General features: G+C 43.0%; 2 protein-coding genes across 7 annotated transcripts in view; both read right to left on the bottom strand.

Annotated features, from left to right (window-relative positions):
• CHST8 (carbohydrate sulfotransferase 8) overlaps positions 1 to 21,590 on the bottom strand; it is a 278,075-nt gene that overhangs the window by 127,070 nt on the left and 129,415 nt on the right. The gene's annotated exons all lie outside the window — the stretch shown is intronic.
• Positions 13,075 to 15,910, bottom strand: LOC135975622 (mediator of RNA polymerase II transcription subunit 15-like). Its single transcript, XM_065567193.1, has 2 exons — positions 14,267 to 15,910; positions 13,075 to 13,720 (listed from the first exon to the last, which is right to left on the bottom strand). The coding sequence occupies exons 1-2, from the start codon at positions 14,805 to 14,807 to the stop codon at positions 13,218 to 13,220; spliced, it is 1,044 nt and encodes a 347-aa protein (XP_065423265.1). The 5' UTR covers positions 14,808 to 15,910; the 3' UTR covers positions 13,075 to 13,217.

Raw genomic sequence — 21,590 nt, 5'->3', positions numbered from 1 at the left:
GATTGATCTGTAAGAGAGACCCTCCAAGGGACCCACTAACTTTTCTAGCACCCCAATTTCCTTCTCCTTGGTTCCCAAACTACTGTGTATCACTAGTGTTCCATGGAATACAGTTTGAGAGTCATTGCCATATGAGATAGAACATCTGCACCTGCAAAGAAATGCAGTTGTTTCCCCCTAAGTCTTCATGATTTAGTATTTTCTTCTCAGTGATAAAGTGTCCACCTGACAAAAACAGCCATCCCAATTGCCATCCAGTACAACTAGAAAAAACAAGTGTGGCCATGGAGGCTCTAGAAGTGGTTCATATGGGTCATGGATGAGGCATAATTAATGGGACCGTGTGATAGTTTAGACTATTTGCCATCCTGTACCTAGTATGTGGATAAAGAGAGGACTTAAGTTATCCAGTGAGGCAACCTAGCACCTTTCATGGGCACTGTTTAACATTAAAACATAATTTACTGTTGTCTGTTTTAAATCAGATTCTGCTTTAAATCAGATTCCATCCCCCCCACTAAAATGGTTCTAATAGGTTAAAACTCTGTTAGCGGTAGAATAACAAATGAAAGCTGAAACCAAATTCTAATGCCTTTTGCCATGCTCTATGGAGGAAAGGCAAAATGATATCACTGTTAAATGGGAAATGTAGCATAAAAAACTACATAAAAATAACATTAAGGCTCAGACTGAAGCCAACAAAGACAAAGAAACTCTGAGTTATGATTATCATTGCATTCTTAATTTAGCCCGATTGTACCAAATCACTGTAGATACCCAGTGACATGATCCAAAGCCCATGGAAGCCAATGAGAGTTTTTCCATTGACTTCAGTGGTCTTTGGCTCCGGTGCCAGGGTCTTATCTGTGTAAAAAATACAGACTTAACTTTAGATTTTGTTGCCAGTTGGTTTATCATAGCTAGATACAAGTGAATTTTTCATTTTATAATCTGAAACCATGCAAAACTTGGAAGGTTTGGGGTTCTAACGTGTAAACAAAACTAGATTCATGAATGTTTAGGAGTCAGGAGTCTATTCCCAAACTCTGGGCCTGTATATGACAGTGCAGCATGTTGAGAAAGAGACTAAAATACTCTGGAAATCCTACTGAGAATGTAGAATATTTTCAAAAGCACCTAAGTTATTTAGGAGCACAAGTCACTGGCACTGGAGAATACATATTTTATTTGTTTCAAATCTGTCTACTATTTTGTGTTTTGGGGCAGAAACTACCTTTTTGGTCTGATTCTTCCGCTCTTTTGACTTGTGCAGCCTTAAGGAAAATAGGCATAGGCATTTGTGCATGGTTCAGTAGGGATAGGCATTTGGGCATGGTTCAGTAGGACTTTATTTACAGCAAAGTAACAAACTTTGCTCAGTTTTTGTAGCTTCCAGAACTCCTTAAAAATCTGCCCTTTTAAAACTATACTGTGGCTGTTCAGAATACTTCCATAATGCGAAGGGTCAGGTTAAGAGCTAAGCTTTTGGTTTTTTCACTGCCCTGGGTGGTAAAGTCCTGTATTCTCAGAGCCAGTGCAGAATGGGCAAAGGCTGTGCTAGATTTTGTATCATGCCCCAGGGAAGTGCTTCAACCTGGACCCAGAGGGACAATCTCTAAGCATGAGAGAATACTTTAGTCTCTTGGCCTTCTCATCTGAGACTGTCAGCAAAGATGCAAACTGTAGCAATACTTTAGTCCAGTAGGAATGGGACTGATTCACCGTATAGGCTATTAAACAGGCATTGGATGGATGTTGTTTTCAGTCATTACTACAGTCACTGCTAGAGGTGGGCCTGAACAAAAGCTACTACAAATGATTATGAACATCTCTCATATTTGGAGAATATCAGAATTGGAAGCTGATTCAAATTTCACCACCTCTCTATATCATGGACCAAATGAACACCCTGGATCCAGTCACCCATGAACTTTGCGAAGTTCAAACTTTGGGTCCCTCTCTGGCCACTTATTGATATGTGGTGGATGGAAACAGTGCTGTGGAAGTGGAAGTCTTTATGGTCTGTTACCAATACCTTGAGACAGCCACTTCCCTGGGTTAGGCTGTAAGCTGTGTTTTCAATTATGCTGAGATAAAAGAGAAGCTGGGTAATAAATGTAAGTGAGAAAATGCTGCTTGACTTCTAAACAAATACCTTAGTGTTATCCCAGCATTTTGGAAGGAGAGTGTTGTGGTTAAGGCACTGGACTGGAACTCTGGAGTTCTGAATTCCATTCACAGTTCTGACCAAACTTCCAGCATGACCTTGGGCAAGTTACTTAATTTCTCTGAGCCTCAGCTCTCCAACTGTAAAATGAGGATAAAAACTTCCTTTCTCCCTCCCTTTGTCTTGTCTATTTAGAATGAAAGCTCTTCAGGGTAGAGAATCTCTCTGTGTATTTATACAACCCCTTGCACAAAGGGGGCCCAATCAAGATCTAGTCCCTATTGTAATACAAATAAAAAATAATTAGGCTCAAACCAAAACCAAAATAAGGAACAGCCCATCAGAGATTTTCATTCTCCTCTGCTCTGTCTCCATCTTTTCCCCTCAGCAAAACAAAGAGTAAAAGGTCCAAAAATTATTATTTTTGAACAAATAATAAACCTGGAATCCAGATCACACTTCACTGGGTCAGTTGATGATATTAATGGAGTTTTGTTTTTAAGTAAGCATCCAGGGGATTCCAAAGCTAGTCATCAGCACGGGGCTGTCATTGCAAGCACTGGAGCAAAACTACAGAAAGAAAGGGAACGGGAGAAAAACAAAAATTTTCTTATGGTGAAATAGAAATAGTAGGGGCACGAGTCATCACTCTCTGATTCCAGTTCTATGCCAGTGAAATTCCATTGATTTCAATGGAGTTATGCTGTAATAAAATTGGAGTAATGCAGTAAAGCATCAGCTCTTTTGTTTCAACTTGGGTGGCCGTGCTAGGTGGCCTGAACTACTTCAGTTCACCATTCCAGAGTGCACACAGCTCGATTTCTCTTAGTTTAACAAAGCACAGTGTTTGACAGACTGTTACAAAATATTTCTCTTTTTCACAGAGTGCTGTCTGTTTGCTTGTAATGAATTCATCATTTTGATAACAGGCTGTAAAATCATTCCTTAAATAGAAACATTTATCCTTATTCTATCAGTAAAAATGTCTGGCTAGGAGATTTGGAACTAGTCAAATGATTCATATTGCAGGTAAATTTTATCATTTTCAGAGTGAGGAAGAAAGTAATTTCCATTTCTTTTTAAAGCGCAGTGAGACAATTTGCCATGAGGCAGCTCTGTAGGGTAAATTGTGATGTGTCACACTGCACACTTAGTTTTGGAAGAGGAAGGAAGGGAGAGTTTAAATGCTTGGCTGAAGGCAGAAGTTCTGTTCTCTCACATTTTCGTTCTCTCACACTGTCAGTGGTACATATGACACCTTTTTTCAATCAATCTGCAATATCTCTCTTACACCATTTTTATTGCTTACATAATATATTAGACACAGTTTAATCACTGTCTGAATGCACACATCTCCCTTCTGCCTCTGCAAAGCCTTTGTAAAACTAGTACCTTTAGTAGAGTGACTAGATGTCCCAATTTTATAGAGACAGTCCCGAGATTTGGGGCTTTTTCTTAGATAGGTGTCTATTACCCCTTGCCCAATTTTTTCACACTTGCTATCTGATCACCCTAACCTTTAGATTTGTGTGCGGGGAAGAGGGGGCAGGCGGGAGGAGGGAATGCTGATATCTGTATATTTCTTTGCAGTAGGACATGAAACCGTCAATATTGAGTCAAGCTTGTATTTAGGTTTGTTTTTCTTTTCTTTTAAAGCAGTGGTTTTCATTTCTGAAAGTGGCATGCATGCCAGGACTGTATTTTTGTTTCGAAATTTTCCACTTTAGGAGCAGTGGGGGAACCAGACATTGCTAAATGAAAATTCTCAATATCCTATTTTTACAGACACCTTCACAACAGACTTTCCTCTGACTCCTGCTGTCTGAAATTGTACTGTTCCCATAACTAGTGCCTTTCAATAACTGTTCTCATGTCAGTTGGATATATTTGCTGACCATGTCAATTTTTTATTTAAAATGGCCCATATGGACTGTGCACAAAGGCAGTCACTTTGCTTATGGGCCTTAAGTTAAAGTGACACTGTCAAAGTTAGTCAAGCTCAAAATGTGACCTGCCTTTAAAAAACAACAAAAAAAAAAGACTGCAAAATCCATGTAATTCTGCATGTGTATTCCCCTTTCTGCCTCCTTCCCCCTCTCCCAAGAAATCCTTCAGGGCTCTTTTTCTAAAGGAAAAAAATCAATTCCAACAAAAAAGTGCCCACGAAGAGTTGTATAATACACCAAAGTGATGGTTTAGACTGAAGTGGTGGAGAGGAGAGTTATTTGGGGGCACGATATTAAAGAAATGGACCTTGGTTTCCAACTTCCAAGGGGTTACTATAATAAATGAAAAAAAAATAACTGGCTACTCTCTTTTTTTAAAGGCGATATTAGAACATTGAGTGGATCCAGCAATAATAATTCCTAATGTTTGTTAATATACTAGTGCTTCCTTATCGAAACATTTCTTCTCCATCATATTTTTATGCCATTTAATGGTCAATAGCTGTTCTTTGCTTATAGCCTTCACATATACTTGTAGCCATTTGATATGAATTAGAAAAATATAAAATCACACTAAAATACAATATAATTTTAGAAAAATCATAACATTTTCTTGTGCTTAGAGTGATGCAAAGTTGTAGAAGCAAAAGTCCAAACGGCTTTAAACTCACCTGCGTACAGCTTTTATTACTAAGTCAAAATTTGGTCAGGTTTCTTTGAAAGGTTCACAGATTAGGGTGAATTGTTAAGTGTACCTGGAGGTGATTTATGACTTCAAGTGGAAACTAGATGCCTTTGCAAAGTTGTGACATGAAATGAGGTACATTTGATGCTGTCAGCTACTTTTGTTTGGGATTTGGGGTTCACTCTATACTCAAAGCAAATCTTAGTGAACCTGTGTAAACCAAAATAAAAGTTTGCTCAAACCCCTGTGAACAAAAACCATTGAATGTTGCACATCTCTATTTCCGGAGAATCCTTTTTGTACTATTATGAATGATGTCCATGAACAAAATGCCAGGTATTATAGTCTTCTGACATTATTTCCACAAAGAGAAATGGCTGCATCCTATTATTGTTGTATCACTTAGCCTAGCTGCTCAGATCGCTTACTTTCTGCAGTGAAGAAGTGGCACTTTATTAATCTGTTTCATCAATATCATGTTACCTTGCACATACAGGGAAAGATTATCATTTCCGAAATGGATCTCATCTAATGTGATCACAATTGTTTATATGCATTCATCATTGGTGTTCAATCTACAGTGGCAGTGTCTAACCCATTTAGATTTAGTTCAGTTATTTCATCAATGTGGCATGCAATAAATTTAGCTATCTTTATTCCCCTCCCCCGCATAAATGCATCTCAATATACTAACAGGTTTTTGGTTCTCAAGACATTAAACCCCCCCCCACAAAACTTAATTTCAATGCAGAATCTTTTATTCTCATAAATGACTATTATTGTGTGGATTAGAGGGCAGAGAGAACCCTTTTTGAATACTATATGTGTAAATGTTTAACAAGTAACTATGGATTTAAGCGCACCTGAAGCACCAGGTTCTAAGGAGTTCTTCCTTTATATGAATATATTCTTGTTTTCTTGTGACTTTGGTGCCTTTCATTCATTATATGTAAAGCACAATTCTTTCAAGTACAACTTGTTTATATGCAGAGGTAAATAATATAGAATCCATATTCTGGAGATTGTAGTATTTATGATCGGGTGCAAGGAATGTTATACTATATTTCTGATTCATACTTTTGGCACCTCTTAAGATTCAGTACACGAACCATTTATTCTTTTTCAATAAGTTGCTTCTGAGCCCCTTGAAAGCTGGTCAAATTTAATAATATTATATGATAGGAGACTTTCATGAAAATTAACTCCATAATCTCTCCTCATTAGTGAGGGAAGGGGCAGGAGAAAGAGTTCTACAATTGGTCTGTCTGTAGAAATATTTTATGTTTGTTTTTTAATTACAATTTAGTACTTTATAAAAGTTCATTAATCACTGTGATTGAAAATGCAGTGTTGTTGTAGCCATGTCGGTCCCAGGCTATTAAAGAGAGAAAGTGGGTGAGGCAATATCTTTTATTGGACCAACTTCTGTTGATGAGAGAGAGACATTTTTGACCTTACACAGAACTCTGATTAAGTTTCCCAGACCAAAAGAAGAGCTTGAAAGATTGTCTCTCTCACCAACAGAAGTTGGTCTAATGAAAGATATTACCTCACACACCTTTTCTCTCTTGATTGAAAAGTTATTTAGGCCAATTTTATTATATTTGTTCTGCCAATGGTGTAATCCACTGAAAAAAAGATGGTCCTTTTTAACAGTACCGAGGGATTTCTGGTTTAACTGAGCTCTACTTTAAATGCGGGACTCATCGTGTTTTAGATTCATAGCAGATTCTCTCACGATTTGGATTTCAGTATTGGCAGTCAGGGTCTTATCATAGAAATTAAAGACGAGAAAGGACTTTTTAGGTCGTTTAATCTCCCCTTCCTTCCACATAGGATTATTATCTACAGGGAATACTCCAATGCTTTTTCTGTCTTGTTTTAAACTCCTCAAGCGACAAGTCTTCCAGAATGTCCTTTGGGATACTAAACCACATTTGGAAGAGCTCAATGTCAGGGATAAGGCTGGGTTTTTCAAAGGAATTAGGTACCTGAATCCCATTATATTTGGGCACCTAACTCTCCTTTTAAATCCAAGCCTATACCTTGATATTTATCCTGAATTTTCTTTTGCCTAATTTCATCCCTTTCCTTTTAATTACACCCCTTTTACCACCCTTAACAATTCCTCTCAATCCTTTTGTTCACTCCTTTCAAATGCCTGTAATTAATAATCCCACCCTCCCTTAGTTACCATTTGGCCAGGCTATAAATGTTTAGTTGCTTTAAACATCCCTTATTCATTTCTGTTGCTCTTCTCTGAATTTTCACTGATGTCACTAGCATGCTTCAAGCTATATGCACCATCCTGGATATAGTCTCTACAATACCATGTCTGAGAAGCTATGTTGTCTCTCTAGTTTGTGATATGAATGTGCTTTTGGATGTTAGGTACAACACACACGTAATACCATAATTAAAATATCAGCCTCTGAATGTTGCCCAAAATTATAAAAGCCAAAGAAAACTGCTTTCTCAGGGAATGTAGAAATCCAGGTCTCCTTTTTACTAAATTCTTATGTTTCCCTTTTGCCTTTTTCCCTTGCTGCTATCAATGGTATTGTCTATAAGGCAGGCTTCAGTTACCAGCACTGGAAAAAGAAGGATTAAACCAATCAGAAGCAGGGAGTATAGGAGACAAAACATACATTTAGAAGACAGTAAATCTCCAGAAGTGCCTAATAAAAGCAGTGTGATTGACACAGTCAACCTTCACCCACCCAAGTGAACGGAAATTCCTTGTTATCTCAGACAGATGCTGAAACATTTCTAGCACCTTTTATAAAGCCGTTGTTGATGCTGGCCACTAAAGTGAATCTTTATGAAATGTAACGTTGTGCTATGATACCTGCCATTTTGCTTCATGGAAAATGATAATTTCCCCATCAAACAAAATATGCCTCACTAACAGATCTTTCGGTCTCCATTGTCTATGATCACATTTGCTGTTGACTATTGTCCCTCGTCATCTTTTCTCATTATTATATTGACTTACTGTACAAGTATACCACCTTCCAATGTATATTTGTATTTTGTGTTATCTATCCCTTTCAATAAAAAATCTTCTCCATTTTCTTCTTTCCTTATTTCTAGCCCCTTTAGGTCCCTTGTCATTTATCCTACCTACCCTTACTGATGATCATAACATCCTTTACTTTCATATTGACTGATTTCTCAGCTGACCCAGGAGAGATAAATATCACCCCAGAAGAGTCCAGTCAGATATATGAATTTTTATGGCCCCTTTTATATTTATAAGATTGACAGGGGGTTGGCTTAGCAAAGAGGCAATGGGACTCAATTCCCAAAACTAAGGAGGAGTATTTGCTCTTCAAACTGCTATAAAGCTAAAGAATATGTCAATAAAAAAGGAATAAAATCAATGGACCATACTCTTCAGAATAGGAATTAACTCTTTCTTTTACGACTAACTAGAAGGAGGTAGTCGATCAGGATGCTCAAACACAATATTATATTACTGTCTTTTCACTGCCAGTCAGAGTACTTGTAAGGATGTGATGGAATATTTTAATGCATCATGTACTGTCAAACAGAATTATGTATCATGCTTTTGTGCTGCATTTTAAATGTAAGGCATTAGAAGGGATGGAAAAATCATTAATAAATGTAAATGATACATACTGTACTTAGCATGTAAAAAATTACATGGGTAAAATACAGAGACGCTGAATACCCAGATCTGAGGGAATTTAGGGACCACATTTCTGCTCTTCCTTCAAAAAAATCCTAACCTATACAGTGGTCTCAAGAGATCGGTACAGACAGGACACAGCTTTTGTCTTTTTATAAAAATAGACTATCATTAATACCATCCATGACAAAACTCATCGCCATCAGATGTTCAGCCAGGTAGAAGGAGAAGCCGTTGTTCTTTCTGTAAACCGCTCATACAGTTAGGGTGCACAGAGGACATTCATGACTTACTTTTGTATCCATTGCAAATAATTGATTTATTGGGAATTATGTCTGGAACTGAGCTCCCTCTATCATTTATTAATGTATCATCACTACTTTTTTCCTGTATTTCAAGGTGACCTGTGCACTAGGGAAAATGGACACTTCACCACAGGGAATGCTGGTTTGCTGGCATTGCAAAGGTCATTTTTGGAAATTCTGTGGCTAAGGACTAGTATGTTCAGGCATCATGATTCATCGCCTCGAGCATCTGAGAATGTTTGGTGGCTGTGCAGTGAAGCAAATAGTTAAATATACCAACCCCAGGAGTACACAGGTGGCTCTGTTTTTAAGGGCGGTACTAAAACTGAATTTTTCTATTTGATAAAGCACTACCAGAATGTTATGCACAGCATCAACTACCCACTCCTCTCCCTTTAAAAAAAGGTCCCCTCCCCCACAAACCTACGCCAATAAGATATTTCTATAATCTTATAAAGAAAAAGGGCCAGATAATGCATGAAGTCGCCCACTAGAGAACTTGTTATGGCCAATATATTACATGGAAGGTGCTCAGATACTGTGGTTATGAGCCACAGTAGGAAACCTTAAGGTAGATAAATAGATGGATTGTTAGAATTTCTGCAGATTGTACATGCCAGACACATCGCTAAAGAAGGTAAACAGGAGCAGTAAATGCTCTCTGTACTACATATTTATTGCATGACAAGTGCAAATTAAAACTGAAGAGCATTTCAAACAAATAATGTCAAACTGGAATAATTTCAAGTATAACTTACTCAGTGATACCACAACTTGTATCTATTTAGGCTGATGCACGTCTTTTGTTAGGAAAGAAACTAAACAATACAGAGCAGTTTCATAAGTATGCATGCAGATTTGTAATGTACTTTCCACAGCTGCTGGCCCTGCATCCCTTGCACACTCAGGGTATGTCTACACTACGAAATTAGTTCGAATTTATAGAAGCCGGTTTTATTGAAATCGGTTGTATACAGCCGATTGTGTGTGTCCACACAATAAAATGCTCTAGGTGCTCTAGTCGGCAGACCGCGTCCACAGTACGAGGCTAGCGTCGACTTCCGGAGCATTGCACTATGGGTAGCTATCCCACAGCTATCCCACAGTTCCCGCAGTCTCTGCCGCCCCTTGGAATTCTGGGTTGAGATCCCAATGCCCGGATGATGCAAAACAGTGTCGCGGGCGGTTCTGGGTACATGTCGTCAGGCCCCTCCCTCCCCCGTCACAGCAACGGCAGACAATAGATTCGCGCCTTTTTACCTGGGTTACCTGGGTTACCTGTGCAGACAACATGGAGCCCGCTCACCTCAGCTGAGCTCACCATCACCATATGTCCTCTGGGTGCCGGCAGACGTGGGACTGCATTGCTACACAGCAGCAGCTGCTAACTGCCTTTTGGCGGTAGACGGTGCAGTAGACTGGTAGCCTTCATCGGCGATCTGGGTGCTGGCAGCCGTGGGGCTTGCCTTTTGGCAGTAAATGGTGTATTACGACTGTTAGCCATCCTATTACAAGTCGGGTCATCGTACATTAGCAGAGTCTTTCCTGAGCAGCCGATTGTGCAATAGGCCTGAAGACCATCGTCATACACCGCCCGTATTTGCTGCCAAGCACCCAGAAAGATGCCGAGGGCTATCAGTCACGCTGCACCGTCGTCTTAAGATGTAAAAAAATAGATTTGCTCTGTATTCATTTGCTTCCCTTTGCTCTGTATTCATTTGCTTCCCCCTCCCTCCGTCAAATCAACGGCCTGCTAAACCCAGGGTTTTCAGTTTAATCTTTGGGGGGGACCAGTCTGTGACAGTTGTTTGTGTCTCTCCCTGATGCACAGCCACCGTTCTTTAGTTTAATTCCCTGTGCCTGTACGCCATGTCGTCACTCGGCCCCCCTCCCTCCTTCCCCTAGTCCGTCAGATACTACGTTTGCGCCACAGCTCAGGGAGCCGAGAAGCGGTTCGCGCCTTTTCTTTGAATTCTGGGTTGAGATCCCAATGCCCGGATGATGCAAAACAGTGTCGCGGGCGGTGCTGGGTACATGTCGTCAGGCCCCTCCCCCCTCGTCACAGCAACGGCAGACAATACATTCGCGCCTTTTTACCTGGGTTACCTGTGCAGACAACATACCACGGCAAGCATGGAGCCCGCTCAGCTCAGCTGAGCTCACCGTCACCATATGTTCTCTGGGTGCCGGCAGACGTGGGACTGCATTGCTACACAGCAGCAGCTGCTAACTGCCTTTTGGCGGTAGACGGTGTAGCATGAGTGATAGCCGTGGGGCTGGCAGCCGTAGGGCTGCATTGCACCAGCCCCTTGCAGGCGATGGTATATTATGACTGGTACCCGTCATCGTCATACTGGTATGGCTGTCAATCATGGCCACCTGGGCAGACATGCTACTGTTTTGATGATGATGGTTACCAGTCGTAATATACTATTTTCTGCCAATTGCCCAGTATTGTCTGCTAAGCACCCAGAAGAGGCCGAGGGCGATGCTGGGTGCTGGCGGACGTGGGGCTGGCAGACGTGGGGCTGCATTGCTACACAGCAGCAGTCCCTTGCCTTTTGGCAGATGATGGTATATTATGATTGGTACCCATCGTCGTCATACTGGTATGGCTGTCACTCATGCTGCACCGTCGGCTGCCAGCTTAAGATGTAAAAAATAGATTTGTTCTGTGTTCATTTGCTTCCCCTTCCTCCGTGAAATCAACGGCCTGCTAAGCCCAGGGTTTCCAGTTTAATCTTTGGGGGGGACCATTCTGTGTGACAGTTGTTTGTGTTTCTCCCTGTTCCTGTACCTGTACGCCATGTCGTCACTCGGCCCTCCCTCCCTCCCTCCCTCCTTCTCCTGGTCCATCAGATACTACTTTCGCGCCTTTTTTCTGACCAGGCGCCATAGCTAGCACTGGGATCATGGAGCCCGCTCAGATCACCGCGGCAATTATGAGCACTATGAACACCACGCGCATTGTCCTGGAGTATATGCAGAGCCAGAACATGCCAAGGCGAAACCCGGACCAGGCGAGGAGGCGATTGCAGCACGGCGACGAGAGTGATGAGGAAATTGACATGGACATAGACCTCTCACAAGGCACAGGCCCCAGCAATGTGGAAATCATGGTGTCACTGGGGCAGGTTGATGCCGTGGAACGCCGATTCTGGGCCCGGGAAACAAGCACAGACTGGTGGGATCGCATCGTGCTGCAGGTATGGGACGATTCCCAGTGGCTGCGAAACTTTCGCATGCGTAAGGCCACTTTCATGGAACTTTGTGACTTGCTTTCCCCTGCCCTGAAACGCCAGGATACCAAGATGAGAGCAGCCCTCACAGTTGAGAAGCGAGTGGCGATAGCCCTGTGGAAGCTTGCAACGCCAGACAGCTACCGGTCAGTCGGGAATCAATTTGGAGTGGGCAAATCTACGGTGGGGGCTGCTGTGATCCAATTTGCCAGGGCAATGAAAGACCTGGTGATAGCAAGGGTAGTGACTCTGGGAAACGTGCAGTCAATAGTGGATGGTTTTGCTGAAATGGGATTCCCAAACTGTGGCGGGGCCATAGACGGAACCCATATCCCTATCTTGTCACCGGAGCACCAAGCCACCGACTACGTAAACCGCAAGGGGTACTTTTCAATGCTGCTGCAAGCCCTGGTGGATCACAAGGGACGTTTCACCAACATCAACGTGGGATGGCCGGGAAAGGTACATGATGCTCGCGTCTTCAGGAACTCTGCTCTGTTTCGAAAGCTGGAGGAAGGGACTTTCTTCCCGGACCAGAAAGTGACCATTGGGGATGTTGAAATGCCTATCGTGATCCTTGGGGACCCAGCCTACCCCTTAATGCCATGGCTCATGAAGCCATACACAGGCAGCCTGGACAGGAGTCAGGACCTGTTCAACTACAGGCTGAGCAAGTGCCGAATGGTGGTGGAATGTGCATTTGGACGTTTAAAAGCGCGCTGGCGCAGCTTACTGACTCGCTCAGACCTCAGCGAAAAGAATATCCCCATTGTTATTGCTGCTTGCTGTGCGCTCCACAATATCTGTGAGAGTAAGGGGGAGACATTTATGGCGGGGTGGGAGGTTGAGGCAACTCGCCTGGCCGCTGATTACGCGCAGCCAGACACCAGGGCGGTTAGAGGAGCACAGCAGGGCGCGGTGCGCATCAGAGAAGCTTTGAAAACGAGTTTTGTGACTGGCCAGGCTACTGTGTGAAACTTCTGTTTGTTTCTCCTTGATGAACCCTCCAACCCCTCCCCCCCGACCCGGTTCACTCTACTTCCCTGTAAACCAGCCACCCCACCCCACCCTCCCCTCCCGCTTGCAGAGGCAATAAAGTCATTGTTTTTTCACATTCATGCATTCTTTATTAGTTCCTTACAGAGGTAGGGGGATAATTGCCAAGGTAGCCTGGGATGGGTGGGGGAGGAGGGATGGAAAAGGACACACTGCATTTTAAAACTTTAACTCTTATTGAAGGCCAGCCTTCTGATGCTTGGGCGATCATCTGGGGTGGAGTGACTGGGTGGACGGAGGCCCCCCCACCGTGTTCTTGGGCGTCTTGGTGAGGAGGCTATGGAACTTGGGGAGGAGGGCTGTTGGTTACACAGGGGCTGTAGCGGCGGTCTCTGCTCCTGCTGCCTTTCCTGCAACTCAACCATACGCTCGAGCATATCAGTTTGATGCTCCAGCAGACGGAGCATTGCCTCTTGCCGTCTGTCTGCAAGCTGACGCCACCTATCGTCTTCAGCCCGCCACTTGCTCTGTTCTTCGCGCGATTCAGCCCACCACCTCTCCTCTTGTTCATATTGGGCTATTCTCATCTCCGACATTGACTGCCTCCACGCATTCTGCTGTGCTCTATCAGCCTGGGCGGACATCTGCAGCTCCGTGAACATCTCGTCCCTTGTCTTACGTTTTCTCTTTCTAATGTTCACGAGCCTCTGCGAAGGAGAAACATTTGCAGCTGGCGGAGGAGAAGGGAGAGGTGGTTAAAAAAGACACATTTTAGGGAACAATGGGTACACTCTTTCATTACAAGATCGCATATTTCGGCTTGCAGGCAGCCATCGTAGGCCACAGTGTTTTGGCTTTTTTAACCTTCTTAACATGCGGGAAAGGTTGCAAACAGCAGCGCATTTCCCATATCAAGGATGAATTGGGTTGTCCATTTAAAATGGGGTTTCAATGTAAAAGGAGGGGGCTGCGGTTTCCCGGTTAACATGCGGCACAAACACAAGTAAACCACCCCCCCCACACACACACACACGATTCTCTGGGATGATCACTACACCCCTCCCCCCACCGCGTGGTTAACAGCGGGGAACATTTCTGGTCAGAAGAGCAGGAACGGGCGCCTCTGAATGTCCCCCTTAATAAAATCACCCCATTTCAACTAGGAGAGCTTTCTGGAGATGTCCCTGGAGGATTTCCGCTCCATCCCCATACACGTTAACAGACTTGCTTGCTTTTTTTTTGTAATGTTTACAAATATTTACAAAGTTACACTCACCAGAGGTCTCCTGTGTGCCCTGAGGGTCTTGGGTGAGTTCGGGGGTTACTGGTTCCAGGTCCAGGGTCACAAACATATCCTGGCTGTTGGGGAAACCGGTTTCTCCGCTTCCTTGCTGCTGTGAGCTACCTACAGTACCTCCATCGTCATCTTCCTCGTTCCCTGAACCGTCTTCCCTGTGTGTTTCTCCAGTGAGAGAGTCATAGCACACGGTTGGGGTAGTGGTGGCTGCACCCCCTAGGATCGCATGCAGCTCCGCGTAGTAGCGGCAAGTTTGCAGCTCTGCCCCGGACCTTCCGTTTGCTTCTCTGGCTTTGTGGTAAGCTTGCCGTAGCTCCTTAATTTTCACGCGGCACTGCTGTGTGTCCCTGTTATGGCCTCGGTCCTTCATGGCCTTGGAGATCTTTTCTAATACTTTTCCATTTCTTTTACTGCTACGGAGTTCAGCTATCACTGCTTCATCTCCCCATATGGCGAGCAGATCTCGTACCTCCCGTTCGGTCCATGCTGGAGCTCTTTTGCGATCCTGGGAGGACTCCATCACGGTTACCTGTGCTGATGAGCTCTGCGGGGTCACCTGTGCTCTCCACGCTGGGCAAACAGGAAATGAAATTCAAACCTTCACGGGTCTTTTCCTGTCTACCTGGTCAGTGCATCTGAGTTGAGAGCGCTGTCCAGAGCGGTCACAATGAAGCACTGTGGGATAGCTCCCGGAGGCCAATAACATCGAATTCCGTCCACACTACCCCAATTCCGACCCGCAAAGGCCGGTTTTATCGCTAATCCCCTCGTCGGAGGTGGTGTAAAGAAACCGGTTTAAAGGGCCCTTTAAGTCGAAAGAAAGGGCTTCGTTGTGTGGACGTGTCCAGGCTTAATTCGGTTTAACGCTGCTAAAGTCGACCTAAACCCGTAGTGTAGACCAGGCCTCAGTGTTCCTGGGGACTTTAGTGGCAGTTTTGGGAGTGTAAGGAATGCAAGCTTGGAATTTCCTCTTGGAATTCCACTATGAAGCTGGAATGGAAAGCAAATATGGGCAGGCCTATTTTTAAAGTGATAGATGGCACTTTTATTTCTATGGGGCACTTCCTGGAGCCAGTTGAAATTTCTCTTCTAAAATAAGAACAGTAACATATGCAGAATCACAACAGCAGAAGTGCCTCTGAAATAACAAGCTGCGTGATTTACCCAGTCACAACGTAGTTCACTTAAAATAGAGGACAAATTCTTTGCTGGGGCAACCCAACTGATGTCTCTGGTATTGTGCAGGGTGTATGTCACTTCAGTACTTGGCCCAGCATTTCCATCAGGATACTAAATATGGAGGCCCAGATTTTCAAAAGCAGAAGCCTGAAGTTAGACACTTAAGTAAGTGGACTGATTTTTCAAATAGTGAGCACTTAGCAACTCCCACTGCCTTCAGTGAGAGTTTCTGAGTGCTCAGCAGTGTCGAAAATCAGCCACCTTTTAAGAACCTAAGTCAGGAGTTACAACCCTGACTTTTAGACCAAGATATTCAAGGGGGCTTCAGGGATTCAGGCACCCAATTCCCACTGAACTTTCTTAGACCCCTTTAAAAATCACAACCCTGGTGTTGGGAATCTTAGCTAAAATCTTAAACCTGTATCACAAAACTGGCATCATCTGAGTATTGTTAAAAGTCTCTACAATAAAAGTAGTCAGACTAATTTTTTAAAAAATTCTCCAGTTTAACTGTGGCTAGCAATATCTGAAATAAACTATTCACATTTCTCAAGAATCTGTGCCATACTTACAAATGATTGATAGTGTTATAACATATTCTGCATAACACAAGCTTATTTCATAGTTCATTCATCTGAGAATGTGTCCTAAGAAGAGCGCATTTTATTGCAGTACATTACAGTAAACTGCCCACTCAGTAAATACAAGAAAATACAATGCAATGGAAAGAGAATCCTATTGTATTGCCCATCCATATTGGCTTGTGAACTGTCTTTCAAATACTATGACTGCTTTAGTTACTGTCCACCTGAAAATCTGAATAAGAACTTATACCAGGGGTCGGCAACCTTTCAGAAGTGGTGTGTCGAGTCTTCATTTATTCACTCTAATTTAAGGTTTCTCCTGCCGTTAATACGTTATAACGTTTTTAGAAGGTCTCTTTCTATAAGTCTATAATATATAACTAAACTATTGTATGTAAAGTAAATAAGGTTTTTAAAATGTTTAAGAAGCTTCATTTAAAATTAAATTAAAATGCAGAGCCCCCTGGACCAGTGGCCAGGACCTGGGCAGTGTGAATGCCACTGAAAATCAGCTCACGTGCCGCCTTTGGCAAGTGTGCCATAGGCTGCCTACCCCTGACCTATACCTACTGATGCATTTACCAAGAAAGCATAAAGAAGGAGACGCACTGCATTAGGAGAAATAGAAATATTTCAACATGCATTTCATAGTTATCATCCATAGTCACCTTTCAATCATTTTTTCTGATGCTTGTTATCCATGATAATGCAGACATGACTGCGTAGTGCTGACATGGTACTGAAAACAGGGGCACGTCTATTGAGACTGAAAATACAAAGCAGCACAAGAAGCCGCTTTTCTGCATATGTCAGTGGTGTTACCAGTGACAATGTGACACCACAGCATATTGCAAAAGGCGGTGAAGTATTTAAAATCTGAATTTAGATTTGTCAGGGATGCTCTACAGCAGCTATTCTTAGACTTCATTGCACTGCAACCCTTTCTGACAACAAAAATTACTACATGACCCCAAGCCACAGGGGGCCCCACGAAGCTAAGTTGCTCAAACTTGGGCTTAAGCCCTGTGACGGGTTGGATCACAGAAACCCCCTTGGGGCTGCCAACTGATGTGCCAAGACTACTTCTGCCCCTGCTTTCCCTGCCAGCTTGGGACTCCAGAGCCCTGCCTGGCTGTGCCAGACATGCTTACTGGCCACAAATACAGACCCAGGTCTGAACCATGTCCCACAAACTGCAAGCTTAACTGAAAGCAGCTTAAGAAGTGTTCCTGTCTTTAACACTCAGACGCCCAACTCCCAATAGGGTCCAAACCCCAAATAAATCTGTTTTACCCTGTATAAAGCTTATACAGAGTAAACTCATAAATTGTTTGCCCTCTATAACACTGATAGAGACATGCACAGCTGTTTCCCCCCTCCCCCCGGTATCAATGCATACTCTGGGTTAAATAATAAGTAACCAGTGATTTTATTAAATACAGAAATTATGATTTAAGTGGTTCCAAGTAGTAACAGACAGAACAAAGTGAATTACCAAGTAAAATAAAACAAAACATGCAAGTCTATGCCCAATTCAGTAAGAAAATTGAATACTGATAAAACCTCACCCTCAGAGGTGTTCCAGTAAGCTTCCTTTTACAGACTAGTCTCCTTCTAGTCTGGGTCCAGCAATCACTCACACCCCCTGTGGTTACTGTCCTTTGTTCCAGTTTCTTTCAGGTATCCTTTGGGGTGGAGCTGCTATCTCTTGAGCCAGCTGAAGACAAAATGGAGGGGTCTCCCAGGGGTTTAAATAGACTTCCTCTTGTGGGTGGATACCCCTCCCTCTCCCTGTGTATAATTCCAGCTACAAGATGGAGTTTTGGAGTCACATGGGCAAGTCACATGACCATGCATGACTCAGAACTTACAGGTGGCAGCGATGGTTCACATGCTACCTTGAATGTCCTCATACAGACTTCTTGTGTGGATTGGAGCCTTCCAAGATCCATTGTCCATTACATGCTTCTTGATTGGGCACTTAACTTGCAAATTCCTTTCTAAAGAAGCTGACCAAAAGCCTTACTAAGGCTATTTAAAATCAAACAAGTAAACAGCCAATATTCATAACTTCGAATACAATAATGACACATGCATACAAATAGGATGAATATATTCAGTAGATCATAACCTTTACATAGATATGTTACATGACATATGTAGCATAAAACATATTCCAGTTATGTCATATATACATTCATAAGCATATTTCCATAAAGCCTTATGCGATGCAACGTGTCACAAGCCTCACATGGCAGGGCTCAGGCTTCTGCAAAGCCGGCATTAAACTCGCTGGATCCTAGTGCAGAAAGCCCAAGCAAGCGCCCTCCTGAGCTCGAGCCCCATGGAGACGAAGCCCTGGGCCCCAGAGAGTCTAATGCCAGCCCTGGCAACCCCTTTAAAATGAACTCGCGACCCACTTTAGGATCCTGACCCACAGTTTGAGAACCGCTGTTCTACAGAATTCTGATGGGCAATCTTGGGATTTTTGTGTGTACTGTTCTAACAGATTTAGGTATCTCCAAGCATATCCATCAGTGGTGAGTGGCCAATTGGGGATAAGAAAGAGAACTCAAGTTTTCCCACCATTTCACAGTGCAATCTTTTTATTACTGTATTTCCTTTTCTTCACCCTTTTTTCTAATATCTAATCTGCATCTCCCTTATTGCAGATTAAGCCTGTTACTACTTATCCTATCTTCAGTAGACATAGAAAAGAATTGATCACTGTCCTTTTTGTACATTTTTGAAGACAGTAATCAGATGTCCCCTCAGTCTTCTTTTCTCAAGACTAAACATGGGCACTTTTTTTAAACCTTTCCTCATAGGTTGGGTTTTCTAAACCTTTTATTATTTTTGTCGCTCTTCTCTGTACTCCCTCCAATATGTCCAGATCTTTCCTAAAGTGTGACACCCAGAATGGTACATAGTTACTCCAGATGAGGCCTCAGTGCTTAGCAGTGATGGACAATTACCACCTGTGTCACACATACAACACTCCTGTTAATACACCTCAGAATGATATTAACCTTTTTCACAACTGCATCACATTGTTGACTCATATTCAATTTGTGATCCACTATAACCCCCAGATCCTTTTCAGTAATACTACCACCAATGTAGTTATTCTCCATTTTGCAGTTGTTCATTTGATTTTTTCCTTCCTAAGTGAAGTAGTATGCACTTGTCTTTATTGAATTCCATCTTGTTGAATTCAGACCAATTCTATAATTTGTCAAGCTCATTTCGAATTCTAATCCTGTCCTCCAAAGTGTTGGCAACCCCTCCCAGCTTGATGTCATCGAAAATTTTATGAGCACGCTCACCGCTCCATTATCCAAGTCATTACTAAAAATATTGAATAGTACTGGACCTAGGATTGAACCCTGCAGGCAGGGCCGGTGCAACCACTAGGCGATCTAGGCAGCCGCCTAGGGCGGCAAGTGGTTGGGGGCGCCCAGGGCCCGGCAGCTGGGTAGGGCACCTGAAAATTTGGGGCACCACTGTGTCTTAGTGTCCACCCAACTGGTTTTCCTATCCCTGTTCTGATCCTTCCTGCAGGCTCTGAGTCTTCCTGGGAAGGGGATCTAGTAGTTAAAAGAGAAAAAGCCTCCAGCCTGCCAGACCTATTAGCACAACACTGAAACTGTTCAAGAGCCATTCAAGGGGTAATGAAGCCATTTAATAGGCATTTGCCAACCCCCAGGTATCTACTGTCAGTTTCTGAATGTACTGACAAAAACAGTTGTGCATGACTGTAATATTTACTCAGAACATGTTAGTCTACAGGACCTTAGTTTAAAATCTGCTTTAAAAATATTTAAAAATATTTAAAATAGTGAGTTGGTGAAGATTATAAAATCACATCTCTAAAAAATCCTTGCATAGATTTTTAGATGCACAATCATCTTTAGCCTTAAATGCTTGGATCTTCAGACACATGGTTTTTTAAATAAATTCTTCAAAAGACCACCCTTATCTAAAATACACATTTTAATTACTATAGTAAAAAAACTTACTTCCAAAGTCTTCGTGTCCTTTCTGTCCACTCCCTTCACCGTCCCCTTCCGCCCCCCCCCGCATTGAAGAGAGCCCTTAAAGGGACAACAGCCCTTTGCTTCCAGATAGCTGGACAAAGAGTTTCCCTTTCTTTACTTCTGACTATCTGATGAACTAGTTTTAAGCAAAATCAGTACTTTAGTAAGATATAAAATCCTTTGTTATGCCTAAAATCTTTGGAAACATATTTTTTAAAGTTGGTGAAATTTCATAAACATGTTTATTGTTATGGAGATCACACACAGTAAATTAGTGTTCCCTTTTTCTAAAAGCAATGAACATTGTTATGAACACACTAAACCTCTGTGACTGATTAATTTAACATAATGTCTGTTTCAGTGAGTTAAATATGTAGTAATCTGGAATGATAACTTTATGAAGGCTTAAGAGTACATTTAAAATATAAAATCAGCTTAGAAATACTGATTAAGAAAATGTAAAACAGAGAAGAGCTGCATCATGTATTCCATAATATTTAATGTTGTTTTCAGCAAGACAGCTGGCTTGCCCTTACTACAAAGTTTTTGCAAATAAATGTCTGACAAACTTCAGGGCGTATCAAAAAACCTGTGACCGACACAGGGGCCCTGAGCCTGCTCCGGGAGGGGGAGCGGAGGCAGCTCACACTCCCGGGAGCAGCAGAGCCCGAGTGTGGCGATGAGGAGCCGGGGGGGTGCACGGGGGCCTCTGCCCACATGCATCTGCTGCAGGAGCCCCCAGAAGGCAGCTCCTCCCTGCCGAGCTGCTGCAGTGGCCCAAGCCCAGCAAAGCCAGTAAGTGGACTTGGGGCGGGGGCCGTCGGGCTGGGGTGGGGAGGGCTCATGGGGGGACTGTGCACCCTCCAGGGGAGTTCAGAGGGCAGGGAGGGGAGAACCTGGTCTGGGGAGCAGCGCCTGGGCACGGCTGGCCCCTGAGCAGGCTGGAGTCTATAGAGGCTCGTTGGGATTTGCCCCTCAATGAACCGATGTGCCGGGGGTGGGGCGCAAGGTGGAAGTTTTGCCTAGGGTGCAAAATATCCTTGCACCGGTCCTGCCTGCAGGGCCCCACTAGATACACACTTCCAGTTCGACAGTAAACCATTGACAACTACTCTTTGAGTATGGTCTTTGAACCAGTTGTGCACACACCTTATAATCATTTCATCTAGACCACATTCCCCTATGATGGTGTTGCCTAAAAAGTTTTATCAGTACAAGTCTGTGAGGGATATGGACTCATGAGTGACCTATTATCAGTTGGATGGGATTTTCAGTAATGCCTATGGGTGTTGGGAGCACAAGTCCCATAACAAATTCATACCCACATTCTCATTGAATTCTGTATATCACGTATATTGTACAGACAAATTGTACAACAGAAACGCTTAAAATGTTTTCTTGGTTCTGTTTGTCATATGCCTCTGCCACTAAAACCAGGCCTCGCCACCATTAGTCCAACTGTAAAGGCCTCAGAACAGTGAAATTATAACAAATACACTATAG

Source organism: Chrysemys picta, chromosome 14, assembly GCF_011386835.1.
Source record: "Chrysemys picta bellii isolate R12L10 chromosome 14, ASM1138683v2, whole genome shotgun sequence".
Lineage (NCBI taxonomy): Eukaryota > Metazoa > Chordata > Testudines > Emydidae > Chrysemys > Chrysemys picta.
Note: the sequence above shows the minus strand (reverse complement) of the source record. Positions and strands in the feature narration are given on the sequence as shown.